Source organism: Xyrauchen texanus, chromosome 35 (assembly GCF_025860055.1).
Source record: "Xyrauchen texanus isolate HMW12.3.18 chromosome 35, RBS_HiC_50CHRs, whole genome shotgun sequence".
In the NCBI taxonomy this organism is placed as follows: domain Eukaryota; kingdom Metazoa; phylum Chordata; class Actinopteri; order Cypriniformes; family Catostomidae; genus Xyrauchen; species Xyrauchen texanus.
Genome location: NC_068310.1, coordinates 19,996,277 through 20,018,015, shown reverse-complemented (window position 1 = coordinate 20,018,015; position 21,739 = coordinate 19,996,277). Strand labels below are relative to the sequence as shown.

Here is a 21,739-nt window from a genome sequence, read left to right as displayed (position 1 = left end):
TGTATTTGTCATACTGAATAACTTTTGAAATGAACTAGTGAAATCAAAAAGCTGATTAAAAGTTGAGACAAACTTTACAGCAATTTTAACATTAAAGCTTGACGTTGATAAAAATTCATTATTTCCATAAATAATGAGTATAAGATCCAATTTGTTTCATTGTGCATTTATAATGTTGTATAGTTGTATTTTGTCTTGTATTTATAGTCTAATTATGAATAAGATATCAGTGACCTCGATGAGTATGAATATCACATTCCAACCTCAAGTGGTGGACAAGATCGTATATAGTCTACAATTGATATTCAGCATATAGTTTGAATCGGAATAGATCAGAAAATACTGTGATTGCATTGGACTTTGAAGAAAAAGAAAACATCAGAACTCATCGAGAATCAAGATTGTACTGGCAAAAAGCTTGGACTGAAAATGCAAGCTAGAAATAACTGCATCATGGCGGAACTGTGCATCAACGAAAGATAAGAGACAAAGTGCCTGATGTTGAGTCACACAAACCAGGAGGTGTGTGATTGCAATGCATTATAAAAGAGAAGATACTGTATTTACATGAGTGGAGGTTGACCAGCCATGTGTGTTTGATTTATTTCAGACATCCATCTTATTGCAAATAAAATATTAGAGACGACACCGTGTTGTGCAGTAAGGAGATGACAGGTTAAAAGTAGACCAAGGAAGAAGCACTGAATCACTAAAGCACTACCATATGGACAAGGCCTCCATGCATATCAATGTAATCGGGTGGGAGTATAAAACAAAATACATAAAATGACTTCTGTGATTAGCTGAATATTATGTTCTAATGCAGTCTTCTCTTAAGTGTATACAAATGCAAATTCAGTCAATAATAATAAAAAAACAAAGCACTCCATGCTCTTGCTTACCTTCAGATCATGCGCTTTTGGGGTAAATACAGGCACACGGCAAGCCAGTAATGGGCACCAGAATGGAGGCTTAGTCTTTTCATCATCCCCTACACACACCCAGCCAGGCAAGTTCTCCTCTCCTACATGAGCAGTAATAAGCTTAGCCAGAGGCACAGTGCTGTCACTGTAACTCAAAGCAAAACTAGCACATTTATACACTTGAGAATGAAGATTCATGTCGACAACTCATTTCCAACAGGCTGAACTTACTGAGGGCAATTTTGGCCAGATGCAGGCGATTGACCCAGGAGATTTTGCTTATAGGGCTGGGTGTGCTAAAGACCACTGTGAAGCTAACTGGATGTCCAGACCTGTCAAGGAATATGCACATACTTACACAAACAGCAACAATCTGAGAGGGATTTAACACAATTGAAATCCAAGTGAAACAACTCCTTTCAGTACCACACATGACTAAAATTAGCATGTATAGCTCACTGTGTGCCAAGAGTTGAAAGAGTGTGTTTGTGTGTGTGTGTGTGTGTAGCAGTTCACTCAAAAATGGATTTCAATCACTCCAAACCCATATGCAGTAAAAAAAAAAATCATGGAACACAAAGGAGAATTTTCTTTAAGAATCTTTAAGCATCTTTACCATAAAATGAGACCAAAACTGTCAATCTCCACAATAGATATAAACACAAAAGTCATAATTTACTGACAATATTGCATGTAGTCTGCATTCATAAGTAAAACAATAAATAACATAAAAATGTTTGTTTAGTACACATAGTCTACGTTCACACAGCAGCTAATGTGGCCCAAATCTGATTTTTTTCACTAAAATGTGACACGGATCTGTAAGCGGGATGATAGTGTGAACAGCAAAAAGCCAAAAGCCAAACAGCGGCAGCTGAATGTGGCCCATGTATCAGATTTTTTCCAATGTGTCTTTGGTGCGAACAGCCAGGTCAGGTTTAACGTGACTTTTACCTCAACATTCGTCATTTGCACGGTTGATTTCCAGCGTATATACGCCTGTTTTATTTTCAAACTTTTAAGTGCAAGTCATATCTATCTAGTTAATGCATTCAGTTTCTTTTTAAGGAAAGAAAATAAAAGTATAGGCTTCAACAATTAGGTTCAGTGATTCGTTTGGATTGCACTTTAAATATGCATATGAAAAAATACAGATGTAAATTTATATAACAGCGCTCTTTGCTTGTGTCACTCACTCAGAAAACACAGTTTCTATATTTCTCAAACTGTCTCAAAATACAAATGCAAGCCAGTCAATGTAAATATGAAATAAATTAAGGTAACTTAACTGTCTTTCGATTTTATGGTTTTGCTCGTAGATAATATTACACTTGAACTTCGATGGTTATATAAATTTCACCATACAAAGGCAAATGACTGCATAAAAATACTTTATCCATCAACGGTCTTTCTCCATCACTTGCGGACATATTATTAGATAGGCATGTGTCCTATTTGTGCTAAAAATCTGGGCCACATTCAGCTGTGGTTTGAACGTAGCCATGAAGGAACAATGCCGTTTTGACATCAATCACGTCAACGTGACACAGACACAAGTGAAAGGTAGGTTATCAGTGAAAAATGACTTTGTTTGTTCTTCACACAACCCTTTCATATGGCTTCAGAAGACTTGAAATAGAGTCGTATGGACTAATTTGATGGTGTTTTTTGTCTTGTTTGGTGCTTAAAAGCTGCTAGTCATATCCTCCTGAGACCCTGCAATTAATTGTTGGTTTTTATATTTCTCTGAGACTATACATGCCACAGTTGTAAATCTTGGTATATTTTGAAGTAGACACCCTGGGCTTTTCAGAAATATTAAATGTTTAGGGGTTTGGGTATGACAATGTCCTGTCATTGGTCTTAAATTTGGTTCTGATATCACAGTTCAGCACATTTTATGGAAAGATGAACATTAGGCATATTATTTTGTTCCTATTATTAATATATAATTTTCAATAAATTTTTGTATATAAAAATTTCAATTAAAATATTGTGAATTTTCAAAGCAGGATATAAATTTTATTTGACAAGAAAAACATTGATTTCTTCAGTGTCCTCTGTAGGGACTCAGTAAATGTGTTTTTGCATATAGGGTACAAAATAAAATAAAATATAAACACATTTCTATGAAATATGAGATATTACTATGAAATTAGATTTCTGTTTGAGTGCTCGTTTTAACTGAACACGATTTAAATGCAAGTACTGCTAATTCATGTGTAATAGAGTGCATTCAAATAATACAAGCTACAAAAGTTTTTTTACAAACATATTTTTTGCATTTTTATAAAAGCAGTGTTGCAGAGTCTGTGTTAAAGAAGAAACTTCTCAAAATTTAAAACATGGTTTTTGAATGAAAAAACATTCTTTCATTTTAACAGTAATAAACAATTATTGTCAAATGTTTCTTATGCATCAAACAATACATTGGCATTAAACAAAACAACATTGTCAAAACACTTTGCTGGGTCTTGGGAGGATAATGGACTATTGTTTTCTGGCAAGAGCAGCATTCTTATTCTTAAAAGAATCCTACTTTTGTACTCCAAGGGGGGGTGGGAAAAACAGCGTAAAGATTACGAAGTACAGGGTTCCCACCTTTTTTGACCAATGAATTTCAAAGACTTTTCAAGTTGTTTGTAATTTCTGGGAACTGTTTTTATGTATTATGTATCATTCAGACTGATTTATGAGCCATTTTGATTAAATAAAAAAAAAATACTACTCAAAAGAAGGATTCGTAAATCACAAATCAGACATCACTATGGCCTGCGAGCAAGTTCTGCTCTACACAAGCTCTAATCAAGAATACCCGAAGTGAAACATTTTAGAGAATAGTATTCACTATATATTTCAATATTTCCATTTCTTCCGAGACTTTTAAGGCCTAGAAAACAAAATGTCCAGATATTCCCAGGTTTTTTTATAACTGTGAGAACCCTATAAGTCATTTCTGGGTGAACTTTTCCATTAAAGAGCTAGTATGTGGAAAAGTATGTGGAAATTCAGCTAAAAGCATAATTATGTGTAATGACACATAAGAGCATAAAACAGGCTACCATAAAAGCTGCATAAAAGCTTCGTCTGAAGTCATTTGGCTGTGTGGGGATGATAGAACAGTTGCAAAGATCCAGGTCAAGACAAATCCAGAAATGTAAACCCTTCTGTTACAAGTCTCATGAAATGGATGAATATGTTTCAGTCAGTATAACTGTCATATCTGCCCACATCTGAGGGGTATTTAGTGCACTGCTATGTTTTGTCAAGTCGGTGCCCACTGGCATCAGTGGGTAGTTGGCACTCACTTGTCAGGCTTGCCAGGAACCATTAGTCGTAGACGGCACTTGTTGGCACACTGTATCTCGTCTTCTTTGATGCGGATGAGCCTCTGAAGAGCCATGCACCAGTCCTGCCCCAACGTAGTGTTAAGATTCTGCACACACACAGAGGCACATTCAAGGGAGACAGCTGTCAAATTGACTAAGATGGGCATTCAGCACAAAATTAATGCAGAAAGAGGTTAGAGAGTTACACAATAGAGAATTATTTGCTGACAAGTAACAGATGAGCTGCTTTAAAAGGACAGTTCATCAAAAAACTCACCCCCATGTAGTTCCCAACAAGTTTGATTTCTTTCTATTTTGGAGAATATCCCGGACACTCTTTTTCATATAATTACAGTGAACTGGAAGAGCTCCAAAGAACAAATGAAAAACCCCACCATAAAAGCATATTAAAAGTAGTGCAAACAACTGGTGTGCTATTTTCCAGGGTAGGGCTTAGTAACTACTAGTTAGTTTGAAATTAATGGGGCTTTTCCACTGCACGGTACAACTCGACTCTGCTCGCTTTTTTTGGGTTTTCTACTGTGGTTAGTACCTGGTACCTGATACTTTTTTAGTACCACCTTGGTCTAGGTTCCAAGCGAGCCGAGCCGATACTAAATGTGACGTCAAAATCCTGCAGATCACTGATTGGTCAGGTAGAATCGTGACCAGTGTCACTGGATTTCTGACACGTGACATCAACCCGCTAGTTTTAAAGTTAGTAACAGTGATAGCAGTATCATTTGTTCACATGACTTTCGAATTGTGAAAAAAAAATGGATGTGCGCAAAACCACACCATGGTCAATAAATTAGGTGCAGACGGTCCACTCGTTAGCGATGAGCAAAATGATAAAGTCTCTCAGGAAGTGTCTCAGCTGTTGACCGCACACGGCTACCACCGGACCTACCAACAGTGTAGGGAAAAGTAAAAAAAAAAACACTGGGTAATTCCCCGCAGACCTCCTGTTCCCGAGCACGCTCGTTTGCTCCTGTCTGGTCCGAAATGAGACCAGCCCGCCTCTTTCAGGGGCTCTTTCAGGGGCCTGATGTCTCTTTCGGGGCCTGCGAGCAGGATGAGTCTTAGATCGCTGCATCGGAGAGTGCAGTGGCCATGTCGGATGCTGATGACTCATCTCGGCTGCCACCTTCAGGTATGCCCGCCCAATTTGAGGGTGACGCAGAGCTAACCACCATGCTTGCCCAGGCCGCCACGAGCATCAAGTTGGAGGTGCACGACGAGCTGATGAGGTTGTGGAGGGCACCGGAAGGCTCCTAAGAGCCCCTGAGATGGATGACCCATGGAGCGAGACGTCCGCTACGGAGCTGGTATCTAGACAAGTCCATACCCTGCTGGGGGGCCAGGAGGTAAATCCTTTGTTTCCTTTTCTCTTTTGTTCGCCGTACCCTGAATGGGCTGCAGTACACACATTGTCAAAAAGAGAGCGGTTTCCTCACCCCTTGGGTCACGCAATCGGTGTCCACAGTCGCCACTGTCACAACCGCCAGACACCGAGCACCCACAGCCAGGGCCCCACAAACATGGCCTCCCTGCCTTCGCGCCACACCTATGGCCTGCCAGTTGTGACGAGTCTCGAGGACAGCCCAAGAGGCCCTCCTCCTCAGTCGCTAACCTGCCCTATGCCAGTTTCGCAGAGCAAGGTAAGTGCTTTGAGCTCCCCCTCAGCACAGCCGCCTCGGGTTGAAGCAACGCTCGCCTGCTCCCCCCTGCCGCGAAGCCCCACACCCAGGTATGTCAGACGCGATCGTCCCCTTAGTGCCCGGAGCTTGGACCGGTGGCTAACGCTTTCCAACCTGTCGCGGTGGCTGGCCAGGACCATCCGTCTCGGCTACGTGATTCAGTTCACCAGGCGCTCGCACCGTCCGCTTCATTTTGGTGAAGGGCGAGAACGCTGCTACCCTGCGTGCAGAGATCGCGACCCTTCTTCGTGCGATAGAGCCTGTCCCTCCAGCCGAGATAGGGAAAGGGTTCTACAGCCCTTACTGCATCGTGCCAAAGTAAACCGGTGGGTTGCGGCAAATCTTGCACCTGCGAGTTCTGAACCGGGCCTTGAACAGACTCCCATTCAAGATGCTGAAGCAGAAACACATTTTGATGTGCATCCGCCATCAAGATTGGTTCATGGCGTTAGACCTCAAGGACACATACTGTCCCCTCACGTCTTCACGAAAGTCACAGAGGCAGCTCTTGCCTGTTAAGGGAAGTTGGCTACGAAATACTCACCTACCTCGATGACTGACTGATTCTAGCACACTCTCGAGAGTTGCTGTGCACGCACAGGGATTTGGTGAAAAGGCACCTCAGCCGTATAGAGCTTCAGGTCAACTGGGAAAAGAGCAAGCTCTCCCAGGTTCAGAGCATCTCTTTTCTCGGCATGGAGTTAGACTCTGTCTCAATGATAGCGTGCCTCACAAGCGAGCACACACAGTCAGTGCTGAACTGCCTGAAGTCATTCAGTCGGAGGACAGTGGTTCCACTGAAACACTTTCAGAGGCTCCTGGGGCATATGGCTTCCTCAGCAGCAGTCACGACGCTGGGGTTGATGCACATGATACCACTTCAGCGCTGGCTTCAGACTAGAGTCCCGAGATGGGCATGGTGCCACAGCACACATCGCGCAGCTATCAATCTGCTATGCATGAAACACAAACTGATCATCAGGTTCCTCAGAGGCGCCGGAGGCTGAATCCTCCCAGGCCATGCCTCTTCCCCTCATGGAATCTCTCTGTGGTCTTCTTCGGCCTTCGGAGAGCCCCATTTGAGCTTCTTAAGTCAGTCAAGCTGAAAGTCCTTTCCTTAAAGACGGCCCTCCTGATTGTGCTCACCTCCATCAAGAGGGTGGGGAGCTGCAAGCGTTCTCTGTCATTGACTCTTGCCTGGAGTTCGGTCTAGAGACATGATCCTGAGACCCCGACCAGGCTATTTGCCCAATGTGCAAGACACTGCCCCGGGGAGGAGGCAGACCCAGCCCTGTCGTTGCTGTGTCCGGAACGTGCTATGCGCATCTACTTGGATCACACGCAGAGCTTTAGATGCTCTGGGCAGCTCTTTGTCTGATTTGGTGGACAGCGGAAAGGGAACGCTGTCTCTAAACAGAGGCTTGCCCACTTGATCGTGGATGACATTGTATTGGCCTACCAGACCCAGGCCATGCCAGACCCCTCCACAAGGAGTGTGGCGTCCTTGTGGGCACTGGCCAATGGCACCTCTCTAGCAGACATCTGTAGATCAGCGGGCTGGGCAACACCCAATACTTTCATGAGATTTTACAATCTCCGGGTTGAGCCGGTTTCGTCCCGTGTTCTTTCAGGTATGAACAGGTAGAGTCCGGTAATACGGAACAGCGAGCCAGGTGTATCACTTGCGTATAGCGCCTTTCCCCTTCGAAAACGAAAAGGTAGCTTTTACCCCCAGTCGAGTTCACGAAGTCGTGGACCCTGGATGTCCTTTCTCCCTAGCCCTATGGTTCGCAAAGTTCTCAGCCAGCCCCACTAAGGGTCTAATATGCCCTGTACTGGTATACATGCTCCACAGGTGGCGATTACTCCGGTAACCCCTGTGATTTATATTTTGCGGTACGGTCTCCCTGTCGGTGGACCCACGTCTCCCTTGGGCAGAGCTCTCTCTACCCCTGGTTGCTGTGTTTGTAGAGTCCCCCCCTTTCATGGCAGGACCTACCACCGCACCTCTTCCATGTGCGGCTGCTGAGCGGATGTTGACCTCCCCTTTTGGGCAGGATGTGGTCTCCATGGTGTCTTTTCCCCCTGAAAGATTAGGAAAGGAAAAGAACACCTTCCCCGATGCGTATGATAGTGTTAGATGGCCCCAGCCAAATCTAATACTCTGTGGAGAGAAAACATAGAGAGAAAAGGCCGCTGCTGGCATGGCCTGCTCCCATGCTAGTCACGTTGCTTCCCCCCCTCAGGGATGTGGGGAACTACATGACGTCATTTGGGGCATTGGGGGAGGTTACATGCAGTCTGATGCACCTGCTATTACGCACGCAGCAGCCTGCTTGCACTTGCATCAGCAGTACATGTAACATGGTTCAACTGTTGTGGCCTTTTTCTATAGGGACCCCTAGTGTCACTACATCGACACGATGTCGAGTGAGTGACTCAAGCGGATAGTCATGGTTACTGTCGTAACCTCTGTTCCCTGATGGAGGGAAGGAGAAGTTGTGTCCCTCTTGTTGTGTCCCTCATTTTATTTCATTATATGTTGACAAGAATACTACAAAATTCACCCTGTGTTGTGTTCTATAGAAGACAATCATAAAACGAGTAAATCATGAGAGAATTTTTTGTTTTCAATAGTGCTTTGGATTATTAGATTTTACCTGATAAGACCCCTGCAGGGTGCCCACCAACAACGTGACTTCCTCCACCACTGTCAGATCATGCTGTAGCTCCTGCAGTTCCTGAAACAGTCTGGGTGGTCCCAGAAACAGCTTTCCTGAACAAACAGCATTTTCATCATAAGCAGTAATTACATTCACTGTAAAAGATTTAAATAATGCATCTATACATAGGCGTTGCTAAATCATATTAGCTTCAGCCCCCCTAAAATATGCGATTAACTTGACTGTCTCCCAATTTACAAATCTGAGATTATATGATCTCTTCACTCTTCACATTTGCTGACAACAGCGGCTGCAGTCAGATTATTTCTACTATATATATTAGTCCAACAAACTTATTTTTACACCACGCTCTGTCGTTTTATATTGTCTTTGTATTTTTTGGGGTGCGTCGATCCCTTTAGGTAACGTAATACAATGAAGAGATGATCCGCTCTCTGATAGTAAACTGGTAATTTTTTTATTATATGACTTAAAAGGGGAAATGGACACAGACGTTTTGGCGCACAGACCTTCCTCAATGTGTCTTCGTTGTATCACTATTATATATTCCCACTCTGAGTTCAGTACAATTAATTTCATCCTTCCTTCTAGTCAAAGGAAGGACAGAGTTCAAAAGGCAGGCCCACACCGAATCTGCAGCCACAGAAAGTTCTGCAGATTACTGCAAAATTGGAATGCCCTTCATTCCTAAATTTCTACACATCCCTCTTCCATTGCTGAGTTTATTTATTAAATATTTGATCTGATCAGATTTTCACATCAGCTACCAATAATTGCACAGTAAATGTCTGCAAGGGAAATGTTTTTCCATCCCGCTCCCACAAGTTTCTATCCTGCACCAAAACGCTCCCGCTGAATTTTACTCCATGTTCACACACTCTGACCACAGTGATTTTCTTCTTGACCATTCCTGTTCCCATAACCCCGCATTTGTCTTTGAAATTGAATAAAAGCCATACAAATATTCAACAAGTGTACACAAATAACTTTTTTCATTTTTTGTTATTGATATTATCAGATGTGGTGTGTGCAAATGACGGCAATTTGACTTTCCTGAAGTTGGTTTCTTAACACTAAATTGACAATTTTTTTGTCAGAGTTTCACATCCATTAATGACACAGTGTGCGCTTTGTTCTGCCATTCTTCTAAAGCCCCGTTGACTACCTGCCTGTTCTAAATATTGGGTAATTTAATAGAAAAGCAAAAATGTTTGTGCATTTATTTTACTTCATAAAAAAAAAAAAAAGATTAAGATTCAACTTTACAACCTCTCTCACTTAAAAACAAGTAGTAAGACTCAAATCGTCTAGGTTACTATTGTAACCTCCATTCCCTGATGGAGGGAACGAGACGTTGTGTCGAAGAAGCGACACTAGGGATCTCTCTTGAGAGCTTTGCGCATCTCTGAACTTGAGAAAAGGCCAATATGTCCGGGGAAGGGACATGCAAATTCGGTCTGCCAATTTCTCATTGGCCATTTCTCAAGTTCAGAGATGCGTGAGGCTCTCAAGAGAGAACCCTAGAGTCGCATCTTCGAAACTACCGGTCTCTCTTGAGAGCCTAGTGTCGCTTCTTTGACACAACGTCGAAGAATCACCTCTTAGACATTATTTGTCTAAAGACAAATCATCTTTTTAAGACATCTATAATCACTTTATTAATTTAAACCGCACAATGAAGACTTTAAGAAATTATAGACAGTACAGCATAATTTTCTGTTACAGCATAATTGCTGTAAAGCAGCTTTGAAACGATGTGTGTTGGGGAAAGCTCTATTCAAATAAAAATGACTTGACTTGAACCCTGTAACCTGAGCAAACTCTAGCAGTGAGAATGTTAAACTGACATTTCTGTGCAGTATTCGCCTCACACTGAAAGCTCAACCACAGCAGGAAAAAATAAGAAAAGATGAGCGTTGAAGTTACAAACACGAAGAGGCAAACACGAAAAGAGAAAAAGTCATCCAAGGGCATTTGGTGCATATTATCCTGGTATTAGACCATCTGTTGTACCCTCTAACAGTGAGAGTATATTTCCCCTGTTGGAGAGCATGAGGTGGTATTTGCATTGAGCCCCATAGAAGCCAGAGGTCTTATAAACAAGATGAATGTAGCAGGAGGACTGTGCAAAAATATTTCTTCTGGGACCAGTGATTTGTTAAGGTAAAGCTGGCATAACGGGGGGAAACTGGAATTTTGTTAACCAATGTCACAGATCGGTCGCAAATATATTCAAATTAATTATAAGGAGATTGAATAGTAATACTACATGAACCAGCTTTCCAGACATCAAAAAAGTTGTTTATTTAAATATTATTTTATAATTAGATATAATTTAATGTAGGGCGAGACTTTATATATCAGAATATATGTGGGCATTCCATACCATCGGGCCAGGCCTAAATGAGTTTGCTACAACAATGCCTGAATAAAACTTTTTGGCTATTGGTTAACATTATCACAGTGTACAGTGTATCGTTTGGGACACAGCTAATGAAATAATTCACAATAAGACCAGCAGCCTGCAAGAAAGTGAATAGGGTACATTTCTAATTCATGTTGACATTACAAATACCTACCCTGTGAGTTGGTGGAGCTCAGGCGTCTGCTGCCACTCTGCTGGAAGACGCTGTCTTTACGTTGGGGGGTCTCCTGTCCCACCTCCACAACTTGAACCTGCAGCAGGGGTGCGCTCCACTTAACTGTGTATTTAGGCCCCACAGGGACCAGACTGCTGATATCTGGAGGGCCCCTGATTCAACATGAAATAATTACTTCAAGATCACATAAAAAATCCAACTTGCAATTAGAAATGATATGTGATCAGAGGACCTCTGAATGATATTGACAGAGATCGAGGAATCAAACAGCCAATTAGAGACTTTGTGATCAGAAGCCTAACACCACCCACTGTGATTTTTGGAAATTATTATTCATACATTCCTTAGTTATGCGTGATCTGCACTGAGAACGCTTCGATGAGATTTGAGGGGTGCAGGAGAACTTTGAAGCCAATATGAAAACATATTGATCCAGTGTCTTTGAAAAGTGCAAGACCCAGTGGTCATTAATGAAAACAAAAAAGTTGTCTTTAGAAGAATGTTACCTTAGCTCCTCATAGATGTTTCAATGTATCTACATATCAACCATTGAGAGGGAGATAAAAAGGAAATGATAGACTTAATCCATAAAACATGTACATGTAATTGAATTTGAGTTTTCTGGAGCAATTAACTTACAATGTAATTGCATAAGCCCCATATAATTTCCTATTTCAGTTTTAGTGTCCTTTACTGGCATGACTATATTGTACATTACATTTTCAGTGTGTTTGTAGCACAGCTGCATTTAAAACGAAATGTTGTGCAATGCAAAATAAACTAATAAACAATAGTGCAAATAAACTAATAAGATAAAGGAATGCACAACATAATTTTGGGCTCGTTATGTGATTGAAACATAAAATTGCTAATTATTCACAGAGGAACATTGTTTTGTTTTATGTCAGTTGTGCTTCGGCACTGCTCTTCTGCGTGGATTAATCTGAAGGTTTGAATAATACCCATGCTTGCCTGTGATTACCATATAAAAATATATCCCAAAATGTCTTAAATGTAAAATCATTATTGTAGGTAGGTGTGCACTGATCGATTGGCCACCGATCGAAATCGGCCGATATTCGTCTTAAATCCGTGATTGGTGATCGAGCCTAGATTTGCAGCACGCAGGGAATCACGCATACACTGCTACTCTAATAAATGAGCGCTTGCTCAGCCCTTGAAACATGACGGAGTGGCCTTTGGAGGGTGACTTGTTGTTGATAATTCTAAGCTTTCACAAATTTAAACTTTCAGACATGATGTAATTCACATGACTATGCATTTTGGTTTTTAAAAATGAGTAAGAATTACACGTGTATGAATATTAAGTTGCCCATTTTCTAGAGTCATTACGGTAGTTATTCTGACTCGTTGCACAGTGAACAAGAAGAGGATAAAGAGGCTGTGAACGGGTATAAAAATTCATTAAATAACAAATAAACATGCAAATACAAATCTGAGTATACATTATGTAAAGCTTATGTGTTGAACGATGGAGACTGTATAAGTTATCATGAGCAATTTCAGCTTCACTCCCTTCAATATGCTCACTCGCCATGTCAATCAAACATACACGCTGTCCAGCTGCTCTCAAGATCTCATCAGTCACTCATTTCAGTGCTATTCTGTGAGGATCCCAATTTAAATTAGATTAATGTTGGTCACATTACCGCTATTAACAGATACTGAACAGAACTGTTTAACCTTTGTAGAGTATGAACGGAAAATCATGAACTCATTAATTCTGAATGCAATGCACACATTTTTACTAAACCCACACTCTGATCCTCCCCATCTAAATCACCGGGTAGCGCCAGCGAGTCTGGGAGTTAGAATGCTTTCTTGACGTTTTTACAACCCAAAGAGCCTCTCCAGAGACACTCGTGATATCGCCATCTACACACTGAAAATCTTAGACACACACGTTCCTACCATTTAAAACCCAGAAATGGCTTATTTTTAAGGAAATATGTTTTATTCCCGTATGCTTGGGTAATTCTGCTGTTATATCAAACTAGTTAAGATTGTTTAGTTGTGTAGTTAAACTCTGAGGGCTTATATAAAGAGTATATATTCACTTTTAAGTGTACCAAATACAAGTTTCTTGGTATCAAATTAAACCTTACGACTCGCCCTAGCTGAATATATATATATAAGGTTACATTAAAATGTATTCTGCTATGTTTTACCATCTTTTGAGTGATTCAAACCACATCCGGACCCTGTTGTAAATTAGGCAAATGTCGAGCCTTGACAAGACAAAGGGAACCATCTCGTGCCAAAACTGAGGAGCCTCATTGGGTCATTCCTCCCAAAGGAGGCGTGACCTCCCTACCATAAAAGTCAGGATATGGTGTGGAATCGCTCTCTTGTTCTCTTTCTCTTGTCCTTTGTCCTTACATCTCTCTCTTGCTTTCTCTTCTGAACCTCTTCAAGTTTTCTTCAACTTCTCTTCAAACTCTCGTCAGACATGTCTTTTGTTTTATTTGGCGTTTATCTCAGTCTTTTTCTTGTCTTCGGACAAAGCTCAACACTCTACGTTTTTGGAGCAGTCCAATATCCTCCGGGTGAAAGGACTCTCTCTCAGTTTCAACCATTACTCCTAAGATGCTTTGAACTTCCCGCGAGCGATCCCCGCTCGAGAAGCACCAAGAGACATCCTCCATCTCACGGACGCAACCAGGACATTCACGCACACACGCAGTCTTGTTCAGCGACACAAAGGTCCATTTTGCAAGTGTTATTCCATCTAAATTCAAATGCGTTAGAGTGTGTAATTCCCTTGCTGGCTCTTAAGGTTTAACTGTTGTAACAAGTTTGCTATCCCTGTAATCTCTTTATTTTCCTTCCTGTTTTACTTTGTTTGTTCTATGTTAAATGTTTGTTGTTAAATGTGTTCTATGTTTGTTAAGTGTAGTGATATACAGTATCCTAGTTCCTTGTATTAAACCCAATTATACGCTTGATTGTCTGTGTTTGTTGGTCATAAAACAAAGCCTCTTTAATGTGCGATTTTAAGCTACGAGCTGATATTATCAAAGTAAGTTAACGTGCTTTTGATTAATAAGCTTATACTAAGAATAAACCTTCTGGAGAATTGATCAAGAGTATCGAGCAAAGTGGTTCGGTGGACGAACTGATTGGTTGCGGTACGGGTTAATTCCATTAAGGTGTTCTGAAAATTACTACAGCCTGTCTGTATATGATGTATATTCCTAATTAATTATAATTTGTTGTGTTTAATTATCTATATATATCTGAAGCAGACTTTTGGGCTATATAACCCCTTTTTGGGGCAATTTAGAATGTATTGTTATCTAGTTCAAACCGTATGATTAATCATTGATTACAATCATTAATATTAATTGTACATTCCCCAAACCTGAACCAAGAAACCCTACACTTCAATAACTTAATAGCTTAATATTTAGTGATTTGTGTTACAGCAAAACGCCAAAGACAGTAAACAAATCATAGATATTATTGATTTCTCACTGGAACAGTTTTAGAGCTTGTAATGGATATATTTTTTCTTATTTTTGAACGTATCTCTGATGTGTGGTTGGCAGTATGTCACAATGACCTTTTGCTATTGACAACAGAACTATCAATAACTGTTTTCAAAACAAATAAATGTTAGCAATGCACAATTCATGTAATTTTGGTAACACTTAATAAAAAGGTTCCATTCGTTAACATTAGTTAATGCATTAGGTATCATGAACAAACAATGAACAATATAGTTTTACAGCATTTATTAATCATAAATGTTAGTAAATAAAAATACAATTGTTCATTGTATTTCATGTTCATGTTATTTCATAGTGCATTAATGTGCATTCATGAATACAAATTTTTATTTTAAAAATGTGTTAGTATATGTTGTAACTAACATTACGTTCATTAGTTCATATTAACTACAGTAAATGTTGTTAAATAATGTTAACAAATTGAACTTTTTGTAGTGTTACTGTAATTTTACTGTATGGGACAAAAAAATATAACTGCAGCATATAACTTGCAAAAGTGCGCCAAAGGACACTTTAAGAAAAAATCAGTATCGGATGATCTTAGTGTTAAAAAAATCAGAGAATGATATTGGCCTCAAATTTCCTGATAGGTGCCCACTAATTTGAGGGTGATACCATGTTTTTTCGAACACTGTTTATTTATGTATTTGTTCGCATTTGGCATTTGTTCATTTCTATTGACACATTAACCATGAACACCACCTTTAACAAATAAAATAAAAGATCTTGCTCAGTTTACTTAATTAAAATAAATGAAAGCAACAAAATGTAGAAAAGATTTTCACAACTTGATTTTTATTGAGTTCTATCCAGTTATATATGTAAAATTGAAGTGTTTGAGTTGGGACTACATTAATACTTTTGGTGTTAAAGTAGCACTGATAAAACTGGGCAGGGCATGGGACTGGGCATGGGACTGAATATTGTGAACAAGTGCTGAAATTAATTGTTATTTTATGCATTTTAGCAAAATGAGAATATGAGGAGATTTCTTAATGTTTAATGTTCTTTTATAATGGTATTTATAAAGCGGGTCTGTTCTGATGGAGTTTAAGGGGTTACCGTTGTGGCAAAGAATGGCGCTTGTGCTTAGATTGAGGATGGACTTCCACTTTCAATGGGATACTCAATTTGATTGCTGCTTAGCTCTATAAACATTTTAACTGCCCTTACACTTGCACACCTGGCATATACTAATGTTTATTAAAATAAATTAAGTTGGACCAATATAACAAAATTAATTAAAACCTTAGTAAATTGAGTTTAAAGAACCTAATGAAGTTAAGTTAAAACTACTATAGTGCCTTGATTTGACCTAATCCAACTATATTATTTTTGCTCAACAAAACAACTTATTATGAAAGAAAGACATTAAACTGCTTGTAAAAACTTTCTTAAATTCAATTAAGTAAGGATAATGACTTTTTTGAGTAGTGCAAGTTAAAATAAAGGAAAAATGAATTAAAATGTATATAGTACAAAAGGTAATTGTATAAAATCAATTAAAAGTAACAGTAAACTAAGAAAGTACCCATTCTCTTTCATAAAAAACTAAACAGAATGCTATGCAACAGTGCCTGCCCACTTTTTAAGCCATTTTGGTTCCAGAAGTGTTTTTCCCATTAATTTTTTAGATTGTGATTTCATAAAGTACTACATATAGGAGTTCTAAGTCATGAACCAAATCAACCGGCTCCACGGTGAATCACACAAACTTTGATTTGAGGCCAAAAATTTCAGCCAAACAGACAAAAGGTACAATACAGTGTCCTTAACAATCTTCATTAGGGAATTAACTACAATCCCATGAAGCATTGTAAATGCCTTAAGTGAAATAAAAACAAAGAAAAAATATATAAAACTATTCATTTAAAGTCCAATATTTTTTAAAGGAATTCTGCTATTAAACATGATTTTTAAGTTTAAGTTAAAAAAGTTGATTTAATGCAGACTGATGGCTTCAGCAGATGCATATACCATTGATTAACAACATCAGAGCTCAGAGTAGGTTTGTCTTTAAAGGTTTATAAGTTATCATTAATAATCAATTGCCCTATGAAAATAATGAATGCTATTTTTACTTCCGGAACAAGAATGTTGTGCTGTATTGCAATGTCCACATTCATAGGCGTATGCAGAGGACTTACTTTAAATTGATGTTTGCACAGAAAAGCATGTCATTCAGGAGAAAGACTTTGCGCTCTTTAGACTTGAGGACTTGACCCTTCTCACCATACACAGTCTCAATCAACGTCTCACACAGAATCAACTGCTTCTGATCTGAGTTCAGCTGCTGTTAAAAAAATACATAAATAAAAAGAAAATGAATATAACTACATCATGACTCAACATTTGCATCACCTGTCTGTATCTACTCTTGAGCTTAGGAGACTTGAGAATGTTTCATCATCTTCCTTTAAATCATTCCAGCTCTAACATCCTTTAAAGTATACCCTGCATATCTGAACAAATCTACAGAGGTTTGAGTGATTTAACTTTGGGAATTTCAAAAACTGGTTAGCAGTAGCTTATTTGAATTTGAATGTTGTGGGAGGTGGGGGCATTCTAGTGAGAATAGAAGGTATAGACCATATCAAGGACTATTTGTCAGTTTAAGAAAGTGATGTCTTTGTCCCTTGAACATTTACTTCTAGTTAACGTACTCATTCAAAATTAATAAGTTTAGTTTTAGTGACTAATGTGATTAATGTTACTAACGTTAACACGATTGATATAAATTATCATTATTAAAATGTGGACCATGTTGTTTGGTGGCCGGATGCTCCCTGGATGCCTGGCACTTAAAGAAATTTAAGTGTTAAGATCTTCGAAAAAGCAACCAGAAATGGATGCATGAACTGCTGCAGCTGAATAAGTGCAATACTAACATTTGGAGCACACCTCTTATCTCTAGTAGGTGAACGAAATTTATGCCAACTAATTCCAAGTTGGATAAGTAGAGCTATAAAAGTGACTATAGATCGCTCCCATTATAATGGATGAAGCTGCACAAGTAATTTACCATTACATAAATGACTTGAGCACAAAAAAAGAAATCCTTACCTTGTCCTTGCCTTCACTGATTATAATAGGAGCGATGCAATACTCCCGATCTCTCTGCTAAGGAAATAATTGTGAGCATCTAAACTATGATACAATTTCATCACCTCTGTCGTGTAGACGTGCAGTATCATTAACATGTCAGGATAAGTGACTTCAGGTAAATATTTGATGTTCATTGAGAAATTATGTAAACAGAAAGCCTGATTTAAAGAATAATGATACTGGAAGTTTTAATTCCTTTGCTATTGTTTACATCCTTGAAATGGTCTATAAAAGTTTACCATGTTCAAGAGTTCAGACAAAGAGCCTGACTGCCAGTAGAACTTTAGCGGTACAAATATTGGTAGAGCAATTTAAGGGAAGACACTACTGCTGTCGCTATTTCAACAGGAATTAATGGAGCAACAGTAATATAGGTGAAAACAGTAATATATACTATAGGTGAAAACAGTAATACAATGTAGGTGAAAACTTCAAAGGTTTTACATCACCACAATGACAGGAAATCATTCAAATTCTACGATTAACATTTCTTAGTGTATGCATTTTCCTCATGAAAGGTAAAAACCCAATGAAATCACTTGACGGGTGCAGTTCTCTGTCCTTTGTTGACGTATTTCTAATTGAAACAAGAAATTTGCGCAGGACATTTCAAAAGATTTTTAACAGCCAAATGGCTTTAGTTTACATTTGTGTCATGAATCATGATTTGCTACTTGCTAGTCAGAGGCAGGTGGTACGATGAGGAGGGGACATTCTCATTCTAGAGAGCATTTTATAGGATAAAAAAAAAGAAATGTACACGCCCATGAGTGTAGGATAAGTCATCTATATTTTTGGTCTGTTTTCCTGGTAGAGAGAGATTTTAAAAGCATTCATCTGCTCTCTACATCTATATATAAATGCTATCCCCAGTACATCTTCATACATTTATAATTTATATTTACACCTTACATTTTTAGCTAGTTTTCTTAAAGTCACTAAACTCCCATTTTGATTTAATAGGTGCCACTTAAATTACATTCAAGTAACAACCTGACCATCCTGGCAAGAAAAAAGCTATTTTCCTAAAAGAGAAAATGTGGAAATCGCAGTAATCATTCTGACAGCTCATCATATCCTGCCAAATTAGTTTGTAAGCCAAAGTATTATGTTATTGGCTTGCTTTGAAGTGCTCTGGTGTGTGCTTGTGGTGTGGTGGACTCTGACCTTGCTGAGGTTTCGGTCACCGATGCTGCGAGCGAGCTGTTGGATCTCAGCGAGCTGCTCTGCCAGCCGCTTCTGCTCGTTCAGCTTCTCGGCGAGAGTCTCCAGTTCAGTGAGGGCCAGCTGCAGTGGCAGTCTGTCCAGATGCCCAACAGGAGTATTCTTCAGCATGTCCTAAGGAATACACACACACACACATATCTGCGCTTATTTACCAATTACTATTTAATTTAGTCACTTAGAATAGAATAGAATAAAACAGAATGGTCCATGACTAGGCCAGTGAAACTTGTTACAGGTACAGTTTTAAGACATACATAGGACAGTGTGTGAATGTGCAAGTCTGCATAATGTGTGCAATGCACAATACAATTTAAACAAAACAATACAAATTACAGCATGTACTATACAAACAATGCTGTACATTACCATACAATGTGCAATATTCAAAACAGTGAGCAATATAAAACAGTACACAGCAGATTATATTTCAACCCCTCCCCTCCAACCACCTGGCTCCAGAAGTAAAATATCTGAGAACGTCATTTAATTTTGAATGGATTAAACATTTCTGTAAATGTGCTAGTTTAGCCATTTCAGCTAATTTTCAACAGTAGTTTAAGCAAATCTTAAACAATTAGGGCAATTTACAACCATATAAGACTCATATGTCCCTGATAAACAGCCTGTAGTGACAGCACTCAAGAGACATTATGCAAATGAAGTAACTGAATGTAAGAATGATCTAATGAAAAACAATCTTGACAGAACTGGGCTTCTGCTGCTGTGGGAAAATAGCTGTTTTATATAAGTAATCAGCATCCAAGTCAGAGGCATTGAGGGAGAGGGCTATCACCAGTGCTCAGGTTTACACATTTAAACATGTATGTACACATGCAGTCATGTCATATCATGTCATGGTTTTGATTGTAAGCATGTTATGTGTGGGTTTGATATTCTTTACTAGCACTCTTTACTAGAAATACTTTACTTTCACTTCTCCACACAGAAATAAAATAAAATGAGTTCCCCTCAAATATAAATTTCTTTGGGTCATGTGTTTGTGTGCATGTGTGTGTATTTAAAGGAGTAGTGAAAATCCAAAAATGACAATTCTGTCACCATTTACGCACCCTCAAGTATTCCTGTTCCAGAAATTTGGAAGAATGGACAGGTTGTTGTTGTTTTCATGCAGTTCTTAAAAAGGATGCAAACGCACCATAAAAGTATCATTGAAGTAGTCCATATGACTTAGGTGTAATAAATATTCTAAAGCCATACAATAGCTTTTGTGTAAGGAACAGAACTCACTAGTGTCAGGAGACTTTACAGTATAACACATGAGTTGTATAGACTACTTTTACAATATTTTTATGGTACTTTTTGGCCTTTTTGAAGATTGGAAGCTCCAGCCCCCCCTTTGTAGTTGCATGGAAAAAGCAATATTCTTCACATTTTCTACTTTGTGTTCAATGGAAGTAAGTCATACTATTTTGGAGTGAAATCAGGTGACTAAATTATGGCATAATTTTCATTTTTGGGTGAACCTTTAAAGGAATATTCCTTTACAAGTTAAGATCAGTTGACAGCATATGTGGCATAATGTTGATTACTATAAAAATAACTTTTCTTTAAAAAAATAAAAAATAAATAACAATCTGAGTTACAGTGAAGCATTTACAATGGAAGTGAATGGGGGCCAATTTTTGGAGGGCTTAAAAAGGCAGAAATTTGAAGTGTATAATTTTATAAAAGCGCATACATTAATTCTTCTGTTAAAACTCATGTATTTTTTGAGCTGTAAAGTTATTTAAATTGTCATTTTTATAGTCATTTTAGGGTTATAGGGTTTGTTGACATCATAGCATCAAGGTTGTATGTCTTGTGGCTATATTTTTGAAACTAGTATTTTAATGTTAAAAAATTGGCCCCTATTCACTTCCATTGTGAGTGCCTCACTGTAACCTAGCTTTTTGCTTTTTTAAAGAAAAGGAGGGGCAAGGAAGCCTGGGGAGCTCAGCGACTAAAGACGCTGACTACCACCCCTGCAGTTCGCAAGTTCGAATCCAGGCTGATAGAGTGACTCTGGCCAGGTCTCCTAAGCAACAAAATTGGCCCGGTTTCTAGGGAGGGTACAGTCACATTGGGTAACCTCCTCGTGGTCGCTATAATGTGGTTCACTCTCAGTGGGGCGCGTGGTGAGTTGTGCGTGGATGCCGCAGTGGATGGCATGAAACCTCCACACGCCCTATGTTTCCGCGGTAACGCACTCAACAAGCCAAGTGATAAGACTGGGTTAACTGAGATTCGTCCTCCACCAACCGGATTGAGGCGAGTCACTACGCCACCACGAGGACTTAAAGCACATTTGGAACTGGGCATTCCAAATTGGGGAGAAAAACAAAAACAAAAGGAGGCGGAAGTCCAAATTAAATTTTGTGTTAATCAACATTATGCCACAAATGCTGTCGATTGAGCTTAACTTATATTGAGCTCGGAATATTCCTTTAAAGCTTTCATAGTACTAACCTGAAGCAGGAGAATGAACTGAGGAAAGCGCTGGATTGGTTTGACCATCAGCCCATAAAGAGTGATTCTGTCTGCACTGGAAGCCTGCATCTTCTACAATACAGTACAACACAAGAACATGTCAGTACTAACAAGACGCCAGTCTCCTTATGTGTTTTCACCAGCTTTATCATCT

At 39.1% G+C, this 21,739-nt stretch overlaps 1 protein-coding gene across 6 annotated transcripts in view; it reads right to left on the bottom strand.

Moving 5' to 3' along the window:
* LOC127629086 (rho guanine nucleotide exchange factor 10-like protein) overlaps nt 1-21,739 on the bottom strand; it is a 60,023-nt gene that overhangs the window by 14,237 nt on the left and 24,047 nt on the right. For all 6 annotated transcript variants that reach the window (XM_052106128.1, XM_052106129.1, XM_052106132.1 and 3 more), the window contains 8 exons: nt 21,565-21,657; nt 19,039-19,209; nt 16,914-17,059; nt 11,216-11,388; nt 8,613-8,728; nt 4,232-4,359; nt 1,155-1,255; nt 903-1,024 (listed from right to left, as the gene is read on the bottom strand). In XM_052106128.1, coding sequence (XP_051962088.1) covers nt 903-1,024; nt 1,155-1,255; nt 4,232-4,359; nt 8,613-8,728; nt 11,216-11,388; nt 16,914-17,059; nt 19,039-19,209; nt 21,565-21,657 — 1,050 coding nt within the window. The remainder of the gene's footprint in view (nt 1-902; nt 1,025-1,154; nt 1,256-4,231; nt 4,360-8,612; nt 8,729-11,215; nt 11,389-16,913; nt 17,060-19,038; nt 19,210-21,564; nt 21,658-21,739) is intronic.